The sequence below is a fragment of the Clinocottus analis genome, unplaced genomic scaffold (assembly GCF_023055335.1).
Source record: "Clinocottus analis isolate CAN_PGR_092001 unplaced genomic scaffold, fCliAna1.0.p SCAF_4, whole genome shotgun sequence".
Classification (NCBI taxonomy): Eukaryota; Metazoa; Chordata; class Actinopteri; order Perciformes; family Cottidae; genus Clinocottus; species Clinocottus analis.
The window spans coordinates 15,880,548-15,895,384 of record NW_027176153.1 but is presented as its reverse complement, the minus strand read 5'-3'; the positions used below and the strand labels follow the sequence as shown (position 1 = coordinate 15,895,384).

General features: G+C 42.0%; 1 protein-coding gene across 2 annotated transcripts; it reads right to left on the bottom strand.

The window, feature by feature from the left end:
- Positions 1–776: 776 nt before the first annotated feature.
- larp4aa (La ribonucleoprotein 4Aa) lies at positions 777–14,314 on the bottom strand. Of its 2 annotated transcripts, XM_068597981.1 has the most exons (17): positions 13,766–14,314; positions 9,488–9,605; positions 9,211–9,369; positions 8,492–8,579; positions 8,238–8,374; positions 8,047–8,150; positions 7,826–7,936; positions 7,683–7,736; positions 7,371–7,580; positions 6,895–6,998; positions 6,615–6,656; positions 4,628–4,843; positions 4,479–4,533; positions 4,216–4,374; positions 3,981–4,120; positions 3,629–3,878; positions 777–3,296 (listed from the first exon to the last, which is right to left on the bottom strand). In XM_068597981.1, the coding sequence occupies exons 1-17, from the start codon at positions 13,880–13,882 to the stop codon at positions 2,901–2,903; spliced, it is 2,460 nt and encodes an 819-aa protein (XP_068454082.1). In that variant the 5' UTR covers positions 13,883–14,314; the 3' UTR covers positions 777–2,900. The 2 variants fall into 2 exon arrangements, with proteins under 2 accessions (XP_068454082.1, XP_068454083.1); XM_068597982.1 differs by lacking the exon at positions 6,615–6,656.
- Between the last annotated feature and the right edge of the window lie 523 nt (positions 14,315–14,837).

Genomic DNA, 14,837 nt, shown 5'->3' with positions numbered 1-14,837 from the left:
TTTAGATTAATGAGTTTAATTTTTTAATTGAAAAACTATACCCAAAAAAATCATGTCCCCAGTTTTCATGTCACTACCCAAATACAAAAGTTTTAGTCCATTTGCTGAGCCTGGTTTTTAGCCGCAGCCCCGCATTTTTTACCAGGCAGTGACACGGCATCCCTGTCCCTCATGGCTGAACGCTCAGTAGCTAAGGCCCATACTTTCGATGTGTTCCAAAGTTTGAAAATCAGCACGTAACCTTAAGGATTGTCACTATCGAACACATTCTCTTCAATTAAGTAAACTTTGTTTGGGTTTTATGCAAAGTATTATGTTTGTATGCGAGTACCCCTCTTCCAAGACCAAATAATGTGGTCACTATTGAAACGCTGGATGTTTTGTAAAAAAAAAATAAAGTATATATTTTGCTTTATTTACTCACTTTTTTGCAGGAGTCATGTAGGTCTCACTGTCATTGATTTCTTGCAACACATAAGCATGAACACAGACATTGGGCTGAGACATTTCTCAATCATGGTTGAAACAGACCATTTGAACCCCAACACTGTAGTTTAACAGGTCCTGTCCGTTTCACGGCAGACAGCGAAACTACAACCGGGAAAAGTAGTGGGCTGAAAATATATTTAAATCCATAAGGCCAGGACCTGTAAAACCAATGCCCAAATACTTTTAACAGACTACACTGCTGATTAATTGGTATGTAACTCTACAACCCATTCAACCGATGTGTACAGACAAAACACGAGACAGCAAAAAGTAGTGACACCGGAAAGCCAAATCAAAATAATTTATTTTTGGTGACATGTCATACAGTTCTAGGATTGTGTCTCAAACACTCAGTTGATCCATTACTATATTTCCTTTTGCCACCCCAACCCGAATTAATAGAAAATAACCCAAACATATGGAGGGGGAGGGGGATTACTGTAGGTATTTGCAAGCCGTTAACAACCATATTCTAAAATTATTTAACTTTAATCATGAATAAGATTCTTCTGAAAAACAAGTTAGTGCATTTATTTTATTATACTAAATCACTAGCTGCTCATACTCATTAATGAAAAAGAAACAGCCCCAGTGATTGGTTACTCGTTTTACTGCATTACTAAACCCAAAGTCAACGCATCAAGTATTTTCGCTCAGCTGACATCTTCAACAGTTTATCAATGTCATGTGTGATTTTATTTTGCCAATGCGATTTCACACAACTTTGGGGAAACCAGCCTACCAAGATTGGGAGAAAAGCGTTGTGCATCAGAATTAAAATAAATTAAAATTAAAAAGCAATACATACAGTGAGTCAAACTTCAAATTCTAAGTCAATCAGTTTTTCAAAAATTAAAAAGGAAAGAACAGAAAAAAAAAAAACTCACCCTAAAAGCACAAAACAATCTGGTGGATACCTGCTGTCAAAAGTCTCCCTCTGTAAATTCAGTACTAGAACAATTACATTCTCCCACACATTTTCTAGTGAAGGGTTATCACAATATAGCATAGGCAACTACACCTCTACAGCTTCTTCAAAATCCAGTTTTACTGGGCCAAAAGTTTCCCCAAGACTACAATATTTAGCAGACCTGGTCAAAAAAAAAAAAAAAAAAAAAAAAAAAAATCAACTTTAGTCTAGCACACTATGATCGGAGGCAGCTGGCACATAGCACGTGAAAATGTTCCAATTTTCTTTATACCAACGACTTGGCTGCCAAATATCTTGTCGCCATCATCCTCCGCTAACAGCACTCAAGTCTATTTTTGACACTATGCCATTGTTAACAATTCACAGATATAAGCTTAACCTGGATATCCTGTGATGACGTAGAAAAGCCAAACCTCACCTAAACTACCAGGTGCACTTAACAGTCAAATGTTTTTAACCCATTCTTTTTCTTCTTTTTTTCTTCCTCTCTCCTCTTGGAAAACACCACCCTACAACCAAATCAAACATGTAAACAGAGAACCTGACTGATAAACATGACAATGTTCTGAATCCATCAGAGTGGTTGGAGCCGAACCAGTTCTGAAAAATGAGATAAAACTTAACATGAAAAACTTTGGACCAGGCTAGCAGGTTCACCATGGCCAACAGGCCAGTGGGCTACCCAAAGTGGATTTTTAGGTTAAAACAAAACCACACATCTGACTGCGTCGTACATAAACAGTTTCTGATATTCGATTGATACAATTTAAGCCAATTATGAACCAGGATCGAAATACCACCATAGAACACATTTCATTAATATACATTAGAGGACCACACGGTCCAGTTTCAGGACAATGATTCAGAGTCTCTGCTGTAGAAATCAAAAATCATCCATTTCATTACATAAATGCAACAGCACACTGTAGCACTTCAATCAAGTTGCTAAACAATCAATGCATACACAGACATCAGTCAACCCTTCAGTCATACTTGCAAACCTAAGCACACAAGAAAAAAAAAAAAATGATGTCTCATTGCGTGTTAGTGATATCTTTGTATATGTACATGACATATATGCATGTTATTTTCTTCTTAGTGCATATTGTTCTTGCAGACATCTATTCTTTAAAATAAAAAAGGTAGAGGGCCGATTACGCGGCCCAGCATCCCACCTCTCCCTAGCAGAGCAAAAATGAGACCGCCTCCAGATAAATCACACTTTTAAGCATAATGCTGGAGGCCAAAACAAGATTTTTGTTTCCTTTTCAAATCACTCATCAAAGTTCTTCAGGTGTCAATTTGCCCATTTGTCCAGGATGTCCCGGTCTCATTGTCATTTTTAAAAGCTTTTCTTTGGACAAGTCCCGGGGGGGAAAGGCAGCTACCATAACATTGTTGCTTTTTATGTTATTCATTTTTATATAATTATATATCCATGTATATATTCATAATCTTTTTTTCCATTCATATCAAGTTTTTACTTTGGCGATACTGGTGGGATATTCTGCTCTTTGCCAGTATGCCTGTAGCCTCCCTGCGGGGAGCTGCGTCGGGCCGGAGGCGGGCGCCTCTGGTCCCGGAACTTGAGGCCCCCGGTGCCTCTTGGGCCGTTGTTGCGGTAGTAGCCTTGAGAGTCACGTTCACGTGTTGGTCGGCTCTCCTTGCATTCCCATCCCCCCTCCCTGTCGTGGCCTTTCTCTTGCTTGTCTCCAGAACCACTGCTGGAGCCCGGCTCCTCAGCCTTGTTCCCACGCAACTCACGTAACGGCTGGCCTGACGCGGTGCCCGTGGAAGCTGGGGCAGGGGCCACAGGCGGAGGAGGGTCCTTAGGTGGGCGTTGGCACACCTCGGCATAGCTGAGTTTACGTGGTTCCTGAACCAAGGCAGGAAAAAGGCACAATATAGAAAAAAGGATGCAACACAGACTCACATTCATACATTGATATTGTAATTTCTCTTGTCAAACCCTCAGATCTCATAATCTTAACGCTCATTGGGGTAGGAGTTAACGTCTTGGACATTTGGTGGGAAAGGACAGAGAGATGAAAGTGAGACGGTGAAGAAGAGTGAGAGGTAGGGAGAAGGGGAAAGAACCAAAGCCAGTCAGTCCACTACCTCACTTCCCTCTATGCGCAAAAGCTATCATCATCAGGAAGACAATTATGCTCAAGTGCAGGTCGTTATTACAAAGAACCAGATTCTGACCTGTACAGGGGTGGGAATAGTGGCTGTAGCAGGAACTGGCGTGGTGGGAGTTGCTGGCGTGGAGGTGGCAGCGGTTGCAGTAGCAGCAGCGGCGGCGGCGGAGGCAGCAGCCGCAGCGGGCTGAGGCCTGGAGTTAGGCACAGGTTGTGTGGTGGGGGATGGGTTCCCGGTAGTCTGAACCGGAGTGCGTGGAGCCACTTTTGGAGCAGGAGGCTCTGCCCGTTCAACTCTCCTCTCCTGACGAGTGATACTGTCGGAACAAGAGTTTCAGACATTCAGTTAACATTTTCGGTTTAATAGAAGTGCTGAAGTTCAAGCACGAAATATCCTGATTAAATTGTAATTGTCGTACACAGGAGCTGAAGGTCCAACTGGTTGTGTCGCAGGTTTTGCTGCTGCCGGGGCAAGACTTAATACAGCCACAGCTTCCTCTGCAACTGGTGGTTGTCCTGAACCTGGACTCACAGTGGCTTCTTTATTTGCTTGTTCAGTCTATAAAGGCACACACAAAAACCTATTAAGTTCTCCCTCTCAATGCAGTTCATCCAAAATATGTAAAAACTGTTTCAGTCTTAATTTCTTCTTACCTTGTCTCTGTACAAACCACGTACAACATCGGACATTCGGTTTTCCAGCACTGGCTCTCCCTGTGTACTGACCACGCAGCCAGGAAGAGGTGGGAAATTGGTAGCAGCCAAATCAAACTTGGGTGGAGAAACCTTGACCTCTGCTAACGGAACGGGCCTCTGAGAAAGGAAAATAATATGGAGCCAACAAACAGAAAGATCACAAGACGTTTCATGCTTTAAATACAACATACGAGTTTTAAGACATGAAAATTGGTATTTACAGCAATCCGGTCGTCTTCTCGCCTTCTCCGTGTTCCTCTGTAGGTTGTGCTCCGTCTTAAATGTAAATAAATGAGCGTTCACTCAAGGGTCACTGATCAAGTCACAGCCAATCACCAGCAGCCATAACATTCAGGTAAAACGGCTTTACCTTCCACGTCCAGCCATTCCGCCGTCATCACTGGGATCCGCAGAGGAGGAGAGATGCGAGAATGGTGAGCTCAGGTCAGAGGCTGTCTGTATTGGGATGGTGGTGACCGCAGCGGGGGGCTGCGGACTGCGTAGTCCCGTCAAACTCTCCAAGGGGACGGGAGTTATAGACGCCGAGGTCACCTCACCTGTCCTCACCTGGGGCTTCACGTGATTTCTGTCAGAGTGGAAAAAGTGAAGGTGATCTCGGTCAACATAAAGTTAAAATAATCTGTAGGCATACTGGTAACCAATGTTTCCTTTCCAGTTTGCAACCAGAGTTGAACACTTTGGGAAAAAAAAGAAAAAAAAAGAGCGTAAACAATACATAAGGGACATCATGACCTTGTCCATAGACTAAATCCACTAATGTTCAGGAATAATTAAATACATTTGACTGACATCGTGAAACATGTTGAGCAGCCATTACCGTTCAGAGAACCTGACTGATAAACATGACAAGGTTCTGAATCCATCAGAGTGGTTGGAGCCGAACCGGTTCTGATAAATGAGAGAAAACTTAACATGGAACTTTGCACAGCAGGTTCACCACGGCTAACAGGCCAGTGGGCCACCCATAGTGGATTTTTAGGTTAAAACAAAACCACACATCTGACTGTACATAAACAGTTTCTGATAGTCGATTGATACAATAAAAGCCAATTATGAACCAGGATCGAAATACCGTTCGGCAGATCAAATTTAATGAGCTTTGACCCACTGTATGGCCCTATAATTGGAGTTTGTGCTTGGACATTGATGCTATCACTTATAACCACTGTGATTAGTTTTCTATGAGTTGGGAATTTGAACAGACAGCAATACGCCTATTTTAAAAAAGTGCTATGCGTTTTGGGTCCATCAACAATTTTTAGATAATGGACGTGGGAACATTTCTAAATGAGTTCAACGGAAACACTGGTGTTCACAGTGTGCTGGAGGAATAAGACTGCATGCTGCGTCTTTAGGGTGGGTGTGTAGACATGCAAGGGGAGGGGGTGAAGCAGCGGGGACTTTGATGGCAACATACTGAACGTGTGGAAATCTGCAACAAATCATAAACCTATCGAGGAGCTGGCAACACCCATGTAACTCACCTAGACAGGCTACTAATATCTTAATGCTGCACAAATAATGCTTTGAGACGGATATTGTTTGACGACCAAGCAGCATAAGTCACATGGATTGTACTTCTCATGACTCTTTGACCTTCAGATCTCATAATCTTAACGCTCATTGGGACAGGAATGAAGCTCCCGACTTTGGAGGGGAAGGGTAGAGAGACAAAGAAAAGATAGAAAAGATCAAGCAAAGAAAGAGTGAACCAAAGCCAGTTACTCCACTCTCTGGTTTCCCTCTATGCGCATATTGATCTCATCACCAGGTCTGATTTGAGAAGAGTCCAGTGAGATTTTTTCATTGTAAAGCTGCTTTTTCAGTACATAAACAAACGTGCCATATCTTTGAGAGATAGTTAAATGAGTGCACCGTTAAGGCTTGACAGCTGCCTGACCTAGACTCAACTCCTGCCTGTAATTTATTTGTTGTTACAGCATAGAAATGTGGTAAAACAACTGACGGAGAAAGTAGCAGTAAAACTTTTGAGGAAAATTTTTTTTTTTTAAAAACTGTTGTGATGGAAGGAAACTGCTACATGCATTGCAAAGAGGACGTTTTTGAGCCATGGTGGCCATAACTGCAAAAAGGTGAGTTTCAGAATCAGATAGCCGCTGCTATTTAGTAGGCAAGCCTACATTTATCAAATGACATGACAAGCCCAGGATGTTTGTTAGCTGGCAACATTTACATACTGATCAAAAGGATCATGGCCATAAAAACCTGACTGGAAGAAAACATGGGCCCAGTTATGGATTTAGTTATTTGGCTGTTGCAGTATGGCAAGAGATGAGGGTAGCAATGAAGCTTACTGTACAGTATAATAGTGGTACCTGAAGGCATTTATTACATTCTTTCTTGAATAGAGGGGGACACTGTGGGAACAGTAAGAAGACAGGGAGTGAACAATAATTCCCTGTTAAGGACACGCTATCTTTAGACAAAATATAACTGCAGGTGATCTGATGTTCATGGTTTGATCACACAAGTGGGAAAACATTCCAGTTAGATTATACTTATAGTAAAAACAGACTTGGATTTAAGCCAAAACTAAAAAAGAAAAAAGAAAAAAAAGAAAAATCGCAAAGAGCATTAGGAAAAAGAAGTTCATACCGGTTTCTGTTGAACGGGCGGGTGATATTTAGAGAACTGGAGCCAGTTTTGTAGTGTCCGGCAGTGCCAAATCCATTCACGAAGCTACTGTTGGGAAACGGAGCCTGTACAAAGGGGGGAAAACACTTAATACATACAATTTGTCAAGTTATTTATTTAATTGTTGCCACACAAAGCTGAAAATATATTTTCTGTAAGAGTAACTCTTTACAATTAAATAACTTTGTTAAACAAAATACTTTGTTTAGGTCTACTGACAATTCAAATTATTTTAATTCACTCATTTCATTTGTCTTCAGACGTTAGTAAGATGGCAATCAATCACTGCTAATGCACAATTTGTGGCTTTTAAGGTCTGTTTTTTTCGGTCACATTTTAAACCATGAGTGGTAATGATCGAAAAACCAAGTGGGGACTAAATGTTTTCAACTGAGGTGCATGAAGGAGTGAGTTTCAGAGTACTAGGTATGTCTCACCAGAGGAGTTTCAAAATACGGTGTGGGCGAAGGCGTCCAGGTGGGTGGTACGATGCCGTAGACCGGGTACTGCTGTTGGGGGTAGACATGCTGCATGTAGAGTGGAGAGCTGTACTGGGACTGGCTCTGGGACTGCGGAGCGTATAGGCTGCTGTCCATGCTACGGTAGCCATTCTTTGCAAAGAATGTGTTGATAGCCTTTATTCTGGCCTGTCAGCATTGAAAACCAGGAAAAGAGCAATGAGTGAAATCACTAAAAACAACTTCATAAAAAGGGTCTTTCCAAAAAGACAAAGTTTTAATTGAACTCACCATGATGGGTTTTCCCTGAAATGTTTTCACTTCCTCCCTTAAATACTTGTATGCCTAGGGGAGCATAAAGGGGAATAATGAGACAAATCAGCATGTTACCTGAATACTCCATACATTTAAAAGAGTAAATTGAGTTGCATTACCTGTTGAGCATCAGTGTCTGATTGGAATGTGATGTACCAGTTGTTGTTGTGTGCAAACTCAACACTTATCACCTTTGGACAGTTGTCATTTTTGAACAGTGACTCTACTTCCTGTGGATTACATACAAAGAATGGTATCACACATAAGGTAAACATCTACATCTTCCCTGAAAATAGATCCTTCTAAAGACGGGCTGTTCTGTGTCAGAAGTTGGTTTTACCTCAACAGGTGTGGTTTCAGGGACCTCTCTCAGGATGATAATGCACCGCTTGTGATTAGGACGCACTTTCTCTCCTTTCTCATCCACTTGTACCATAGGTGAGGCTGAGGGAAATTTCAGGTATTTAAATCGAGACACATCACATATATACAGGTTGTTTGAGCATACACTGTCTTAACATCTTCGCTTACATCTCAACACATCCAAGATAAGGTCCATGTCAGTGGTGAGGACCTTTATGCCTTCCATGCTGGCAATGGTCCAAATGGGGACAAACTGGTCGCTGTCCATCTGGGACATCAAGTACAAATCCTTTGAGAGGTTTTCTCTAAAACAAAACAACAGATCCATGGAGGTTAGCATTCACTTGACTTGGAAATAACAAGTCAACTTTTCAAATTATTCTATCTATAAAAAGGTAGTAGGTTGAGTGCTTGTCTCTTACCTGGAGAAATAAAACTCCAACTCCTTCTTCAGAGACTCTCGTAGGGTCTCAGAAGAGATCTTAGATCTCTCCTCAGTTTTGGAATCCACTGAGAACCAAAAACAAAAAGAGTTTTTCACGCAATCTCAAAAGACAAGTTTAGCGACTTAATTTCCTTTTGATAAGCAGTAATAGGCAAGATATGCGAGTAGTGTTAAATATCGAATACTGCTGAGCATATGAAAACAGGGATATGAAGTGTTTTCTTGCTGTAAATAAGAGTCCCCAAACTCCAAGAAAACAACTTGGGCTCAGACACTTTCTCAAACAAAGAATGTCTAATAAAAGATTATGTGTTGTTGCATTGTGGGTAGTGCAGGAGCCAGTGTTTATGGAGATAGCATTTTCCTAGGAATTAAAAATTGTTGAAGTATCCCTTTAGGCAAATAGTATTCTACAAGGGGTGACTACTAGTCTGAACAGGTCAAACAAGTGTTGAATGCATGTTAAACATCCCCAGAGGTGATGAGTTGGTATGAAAATCTCGAGACTGACCAAGGTCATCGAGGAACGCATATTTCTGAGGCAATAGTTACAGAACAAAATTCTATTATGCTATGAAAACTATGCCGTTGAGCCTTATCACCGCCAAACTAACAAAAATGAATGTAATGAAAAGAATAATCATTAGTTGCAGACATCGTTTGAGTGTGGCGACGACTGCAAGTGATATGACTGACCTGAGGTCCCTGTGGTGGACTCAGCAGGGGAAAAGCCTAACTCAGGAGGGTCCATTCCATTTACTGCTATCTCAGCTGTTGCTGTGGAGCTGCTGTCATCCAGGGCTGTGAATCCCACAGTAAACTGCTTACACCCAGCAGAAGAAGGCTCAGAATAACCTGTGAACAAGGTAAAAGACTTTTCATTAAGAACAAGCACTTTTTTCAGGGCTGATTTACTCAGTCTATACATCTCCCAGTTCTGATATTTATTTAGGCTGATGGAAGTGTATCTCACCCTCACTGATGTCCGAGGGGGGCCAATGAGGGCTGTTGGTAACAGCTTCGCTGGGGGCCACAGGCATCTCCTGCCACACCTTGGCATTTGGGTTCAAACCGGCACCCTTAGAGGTGACCTTCAAAGCAGGAGTAGCAAGATTAGGCAATGTCGAAAATAGTTTGCATGCAAAGCTGGCAATTATGCAGGGCTGCAACAACAAATCGATAAAATCGATAAAAACCTCCTGTCTGCTGCGCACACAGGAGGTCTAGGAGGTTCTGCAACCCGTTGTCTTCTCTCGTATGTCACTGCATAGTCGCGTTACGTGTATATTAACACCTAGGCTAACCGTTGTTGTTAGCTCGCTAGCTAGTCGTCCCCGACTCCCCGTGTTTGAGCCGCGCTGTACGTTTAGATAATGTCTTTGTTTTAAAATACCGCGGTGGCTTCAGAGAAGCAATGCGTAAATATCTCCTTTGAGGTGCAGAACGCAGACCTGCGTTCAACAGTCCGATATGTGGCTTCATGCAGAGGAAGTGTTGTTGGGATTTATAGTTCAATATCTCATCAACAACCTTTGTTTAGGGAAAGTGCTCTCTGTAAGTTACCCGTTGATACATTAAGTGGTTACTTCTGGAATTCTCATCTCTTGTTCTCTGAGTTCTGAGTGTGTCTGTGAGTGTGCATGTCTGTGCTTGTGTATGAGAGTGCGTGTCTGTAAGTGTGCGTGTCTGTAAGTGTGCGTGTCTGTAAGTGTGCGTGTCTGTAAGTGTGCGTGTCTGTAAGTGTGCATGTCTGTAAGGGGCCGATCACACAGGACACGACTTTTTAAAGCGCAGCCGCTTAAAAAAACGCCTTGACAAAAACGCACCGGGCGTTTTTTTTTTTTTAAAGAGTACGGTGAATACCTATCCGCGAATTGTGTCTTGATGACAAGTGCTTTCAGTTGTACTTTCGGCTGAGCAGGAGTCAGTTGGTGCGTCTTCTGAAAATTAAAGTAGCGTTTTCATCTCGAATTGTAAAGCTCTTTGTAATTAAATACCGCTAATATTAGTGCCTTGTCGGAGGTTTTCATTTTCTTTTGAATTCCCCGCTGTTCATACCACACAAAACCAGGAAGGAATAAATCCCGCCTTGATCCGATTGGCTGCCTGGGCCGAGTGTGACTGATGAGCTGCGCGACTCCGCGCAGCGCATTTAAGTTGAGAATATTTAAACGCGCTGAAAAAACACTAGAAAAGCGCGCCGCTCAGCTTTTAAAAAGCACGCCATACCATAAGGAATCAATGGTTTTGCTAGCGACGCGTTTTTTAGAGTTGAGTCTGGTGTGAACAGATCTAAGTGTAGAGAACAAGTTCTGACGTTCAAACTGTTAAAGTTTCTGATTTGTATTTCCTTATTTTTTATAAATTCTTTTTTGTTAATATTTGATGCACTGTGAATTTGCACTGTCAGTTCTGTTATTGTAATAAAAGGTTGCAAATTAATGCTTTAAAATTATTATTTTATAATAGTTATTTTTATTTTATCTGATAAATCGATAAAATAATCCACCGATTAATCAATTATTAAAGTAATCCTTAGTTGCAGCACTACAATTATGTAAATGTTAGCTTATTTATATTTGAATGGATTTGAATGTGACTAAGACTACAATTAGTATCATGTTTTTCATATTCTCACTGATTACCCAATATTTGCTCGCTTATCAGTAACACTCATTTGGTTATCAATAAACACAGAGTTACTTTTTAGAAATCTGATATTTAGCACCAAGCATCTTTAATGCATTGAAACCTAAAAATCGCTGTTAAGAGTAAAGGCTGATTTATACTTGGGTTTTACGCAGAGACGCAAGACACGCATGGCCGACCTTGCGTGGTCAAATCGGCCATTTTGCGTGCTTGCATGCGTCACCCCAAATTTCTGACTATCCGTCAAAGCTACGCAAGCCGTACGCAGCCTGGAAGGCTGTGATTAGTCCGCTAACCACATCCTTTCTGAGTCTCGCATATCCAGTTTCATAGCAAAATACTGCTGTTTTTAAAAGCCATAGCAGAAACACGAACAATGGATCCCGTTGAACGTTTGGCTGAAGAGGTCCGCATGAGCATTAATATAACACGTCTGACAGGTTATATAAATGAGTACAAGGACACGCAGATGGAGGTGAATTCCTGGAGGAAGATATCTGTGAACGTCGGTGTGCAGGTTGACTCTTAAATGGTCGTTGCGCCACCTGCTGTTCTGGACTATGGAAAACGCAGGGTAACTAAAAATCAACGCGAGTCCGTCAATCCGACTGCGTGGCCAGCCGGAGTTGGAGTTGCAGAAGTATAATTCAGCCTTAAGTTCCAATATCCTCAGAAAATCTATTACCATGAAGGTGGAAATCTGGTGTGGTTATGACTTGACGTAATCATGGAAATGGACTTGCAAAATATACATTTTGTCGTTTTGTTTCATCAGGCAAACAAAACACGTAAAAACACCCCAGAAAATACAATAAATGAATTGACTGAACATTTTTGCAAGACACTTAAATTAAAAATATAGCTTTAGTTGTTAAGAGAAATATTACATATTCAGTGTGCAAAAGTAGATTAAATGTCAAAACATTATTTAAAAAAACAACCGACAGCAACAATAAACCTAGAATCAAACTGACCTCAGGCAATGTGCAGCCAACAATCACTGTATCTGTAGTTGAGTTCACTAATTACTTTAACATTATATTGGGGGGCCAGTGCCACTAACAGAAATCACCTGGTGCAATCTTAGGATGGCAGTAACACCTGCATACTATTGGGACACTGTGGCAACTAATTGGAAAACAGAGTAGTCCAATGAAATATGCCACAGAGGGCCTTATGATCCTCTGTAGACTAAAGAGGCTGTTACCTCAGAGTAGAATGATTACAAAAGCTTTAAGCAATCACAAAGTATGTGCAGACAGACATGTGGGTTAGTCAACATAATGTTAAGAGTATATTCTGTTACTTTCATAAACTTTTATATTTTTTAATGCATATTAAGGATTAGAGCTGACCCTCTATCAAAAGGGCTCTGGACTGGCACGAGAAATCCTGACCCTGCAAAAAGCTGTGGCCAAAAATAGATCCCATGCTGTACATATTAAGGCATACAGATAATGTGAACTGTGACTCCAATAAAGGGGTTGATGACAGATGTATACTAACTTTAACACACCAGTGGCAGTCAGATTTACCAGCTTCTTCTTTTAACATTGTCACTTGCAAACAGAACCACCCCCTTTATAGAAAAAGCACTCGGCCTGACAAGTACAGCTGCCAGTTTCAATATACATCAAGACGCTTCTCTCCAATTGAGACAGGAATGGACGCGTCACACGGTTTAGGCCTCCGTCATTTAAAAGAACATTTATGAGCCGTGCAACTTGACACATGGTTACAATGCTTCTGTGTTACAGGCCGTGGAAAGCCAAGTACCGTCAGCTGACCAAGCTGCGCAGTACAGGCCAGGTATTTGCCACGCATGTCAGCGCGCTAGCTCTGCTATCTTGAAGCACGATTAGCTAACAGGTAACATGAGTGAATTCACGTTTACCCTTCGTTCAATAATCGAGGCATCGATCACATATGTCCCAAAAACAACTCGATCGGTGGCTCTGTTTCCGATACAACTACCGTCATCCTACAGCTGTGTCATTAACGTAACTTCGAGGCTTATGATTACTCAGCAAACTACTTAATGAGCTCGTTACAGAGGCTAAGCTAGCGTTAGCTTACTATCCGCAGTAGAGAGCACGACAACGATGAGTGTGTGAAATGAGCTGATCACGTTGTTAACGTATCAGCTTCAAGTTAGTAACGGTAATTAACGTTCTAGCTCCAAGTAAGTTACGTTATTAACGTACCAGCTTCAAGTTACTCACGTTAATTAACGTAACAGCTTCAAATTACTCACGTTAATTAACATACCAGCTTCAAGTTAGTAACGGTAATAACGTAACCGCTTCAAGTTAGTAACGGTAATAACGTAACCGCTTCAAGTTAGTCACGGTAATTAACCTGTGTGTTGTGCCCAAGAATAATTTAGCTTGATCATTATTTTTAACTGTCACTAGGACGGTGATGACGCAAATAGTGAGAAAGTCAAAGTGAAAATGAGTCTTGGTTGCGTTAATGTTGAACGTTGCTGAATGGATGTGTTGGCTGCACAGAGGGGGGCGTACTGAGCTCCCGGGTCCCCACAGAGCACTGGTCCCGTTAGTCTCTTCGTTAGCTCTCATGCTACAGAAGGCCTCTCACTCACCATGCCGCCCGACCCTCCCTCGCTCCCCAGCGTAGCCTCGTCCTTCCCACCAGTCTCCGGTCCGGGATCAGCCTCCTCCTGCAGCTGCGGCGGCTCTCCGATCTGATCTGAACTCATCAGCCGCTCCTGACTCACTTCCTCCTCAGTCTCTTTCTCCCGGCCCCCGCCTGCCACCACCTCCTCCTCTTCTTCTTCTTTCCGAGATACGGCCCGGTGTTCAGCAGCGAGTCCGGTTCTCTTCTGGTTGACTGGATGCAGCAGCTCTCTGAAACTAGCTTAATAGCTAGTTAGCCGGCTAGCAGGTGTGCTGCGGGCTAACGCTAGCGACCTAGCGTGCTGTGGACGACGGGAGCTAACAGCTAACAGCTAGCAGCTCAATGAATCAAACGAGCACGCTGAGTTAGTTGCGGAATAAGAGACGCCAAACCATGACTCTTCTTAGACCACAGTCCCCGCTGCCGTTTCACCCAATATTTCACCACACAGAGGCTTTGTGAGGAGCATTCCTGACCGGGCGACCGGAGCGGACACTGGGGACACGCACCCTTCCTCAGCTCAGGCACACAGTCCGCCGACGTCCCGGCGGCCACCGCGAGTTCTTGGTGACCTCTGTAGAAGACTGTTCCTTTTCCGGATCCTCACTGTAGTTTTTTTTATTTTTTTATTTTATAAAAACAATATATGTATTTGTCCTTCGTATTTTGGTGTAACAAAGCCCCTATTATGTATATCTTGATTAGGACTTCATTTGGGAGCACATAAACGAAATTCCAACCACAAAAGAAAACCTTTTATTTAATTTCAAACCACATTTGTCAAAAACAAAATGATTAAAAATACAACTTGAAACAAGTACTGTTCCCCTTGTATGCCTGAACATAATTCCAAGTCATTTTGATCATATAGATACTCCTGGTCTTGTATTATGTTGTGTAATGTATTAACGCAATGCATATATTTATCTCTCTGTGTAATGCGTCTGTATTTCTATGTATAGGCCATCAGGTTTCTTCACTTTGAGTTACATTGTTATCATGGTAATCTAATCATAAAGGATGCTCAGTGATTAACA

Bases quoted from the DNA above. Each gene is read 5' to 3' on its own strand.
- larp4aa (XM_068597981.1), bottom strand. From the start codon at position 13,882: ATGAGTTCAGATCAGATCGGAGAGCCGCCGCAGCTGCAGGAGGAGGCT. The intron at 8,375-8,491 runs GTAAGAGACAAG...GTTTTGTTTTAG, and splicing joins TTGGAGTTTTATTTCTCCAG to AGAAAACCTCTCAAAGGATT. The intron at 6,999-7,370 runs GTGAGACATACC...CCCTTTGTACAG, and splicing joins CGTATTTTGAAACTCCTCTG to GCTCCGTTTCCCAACAGTAG.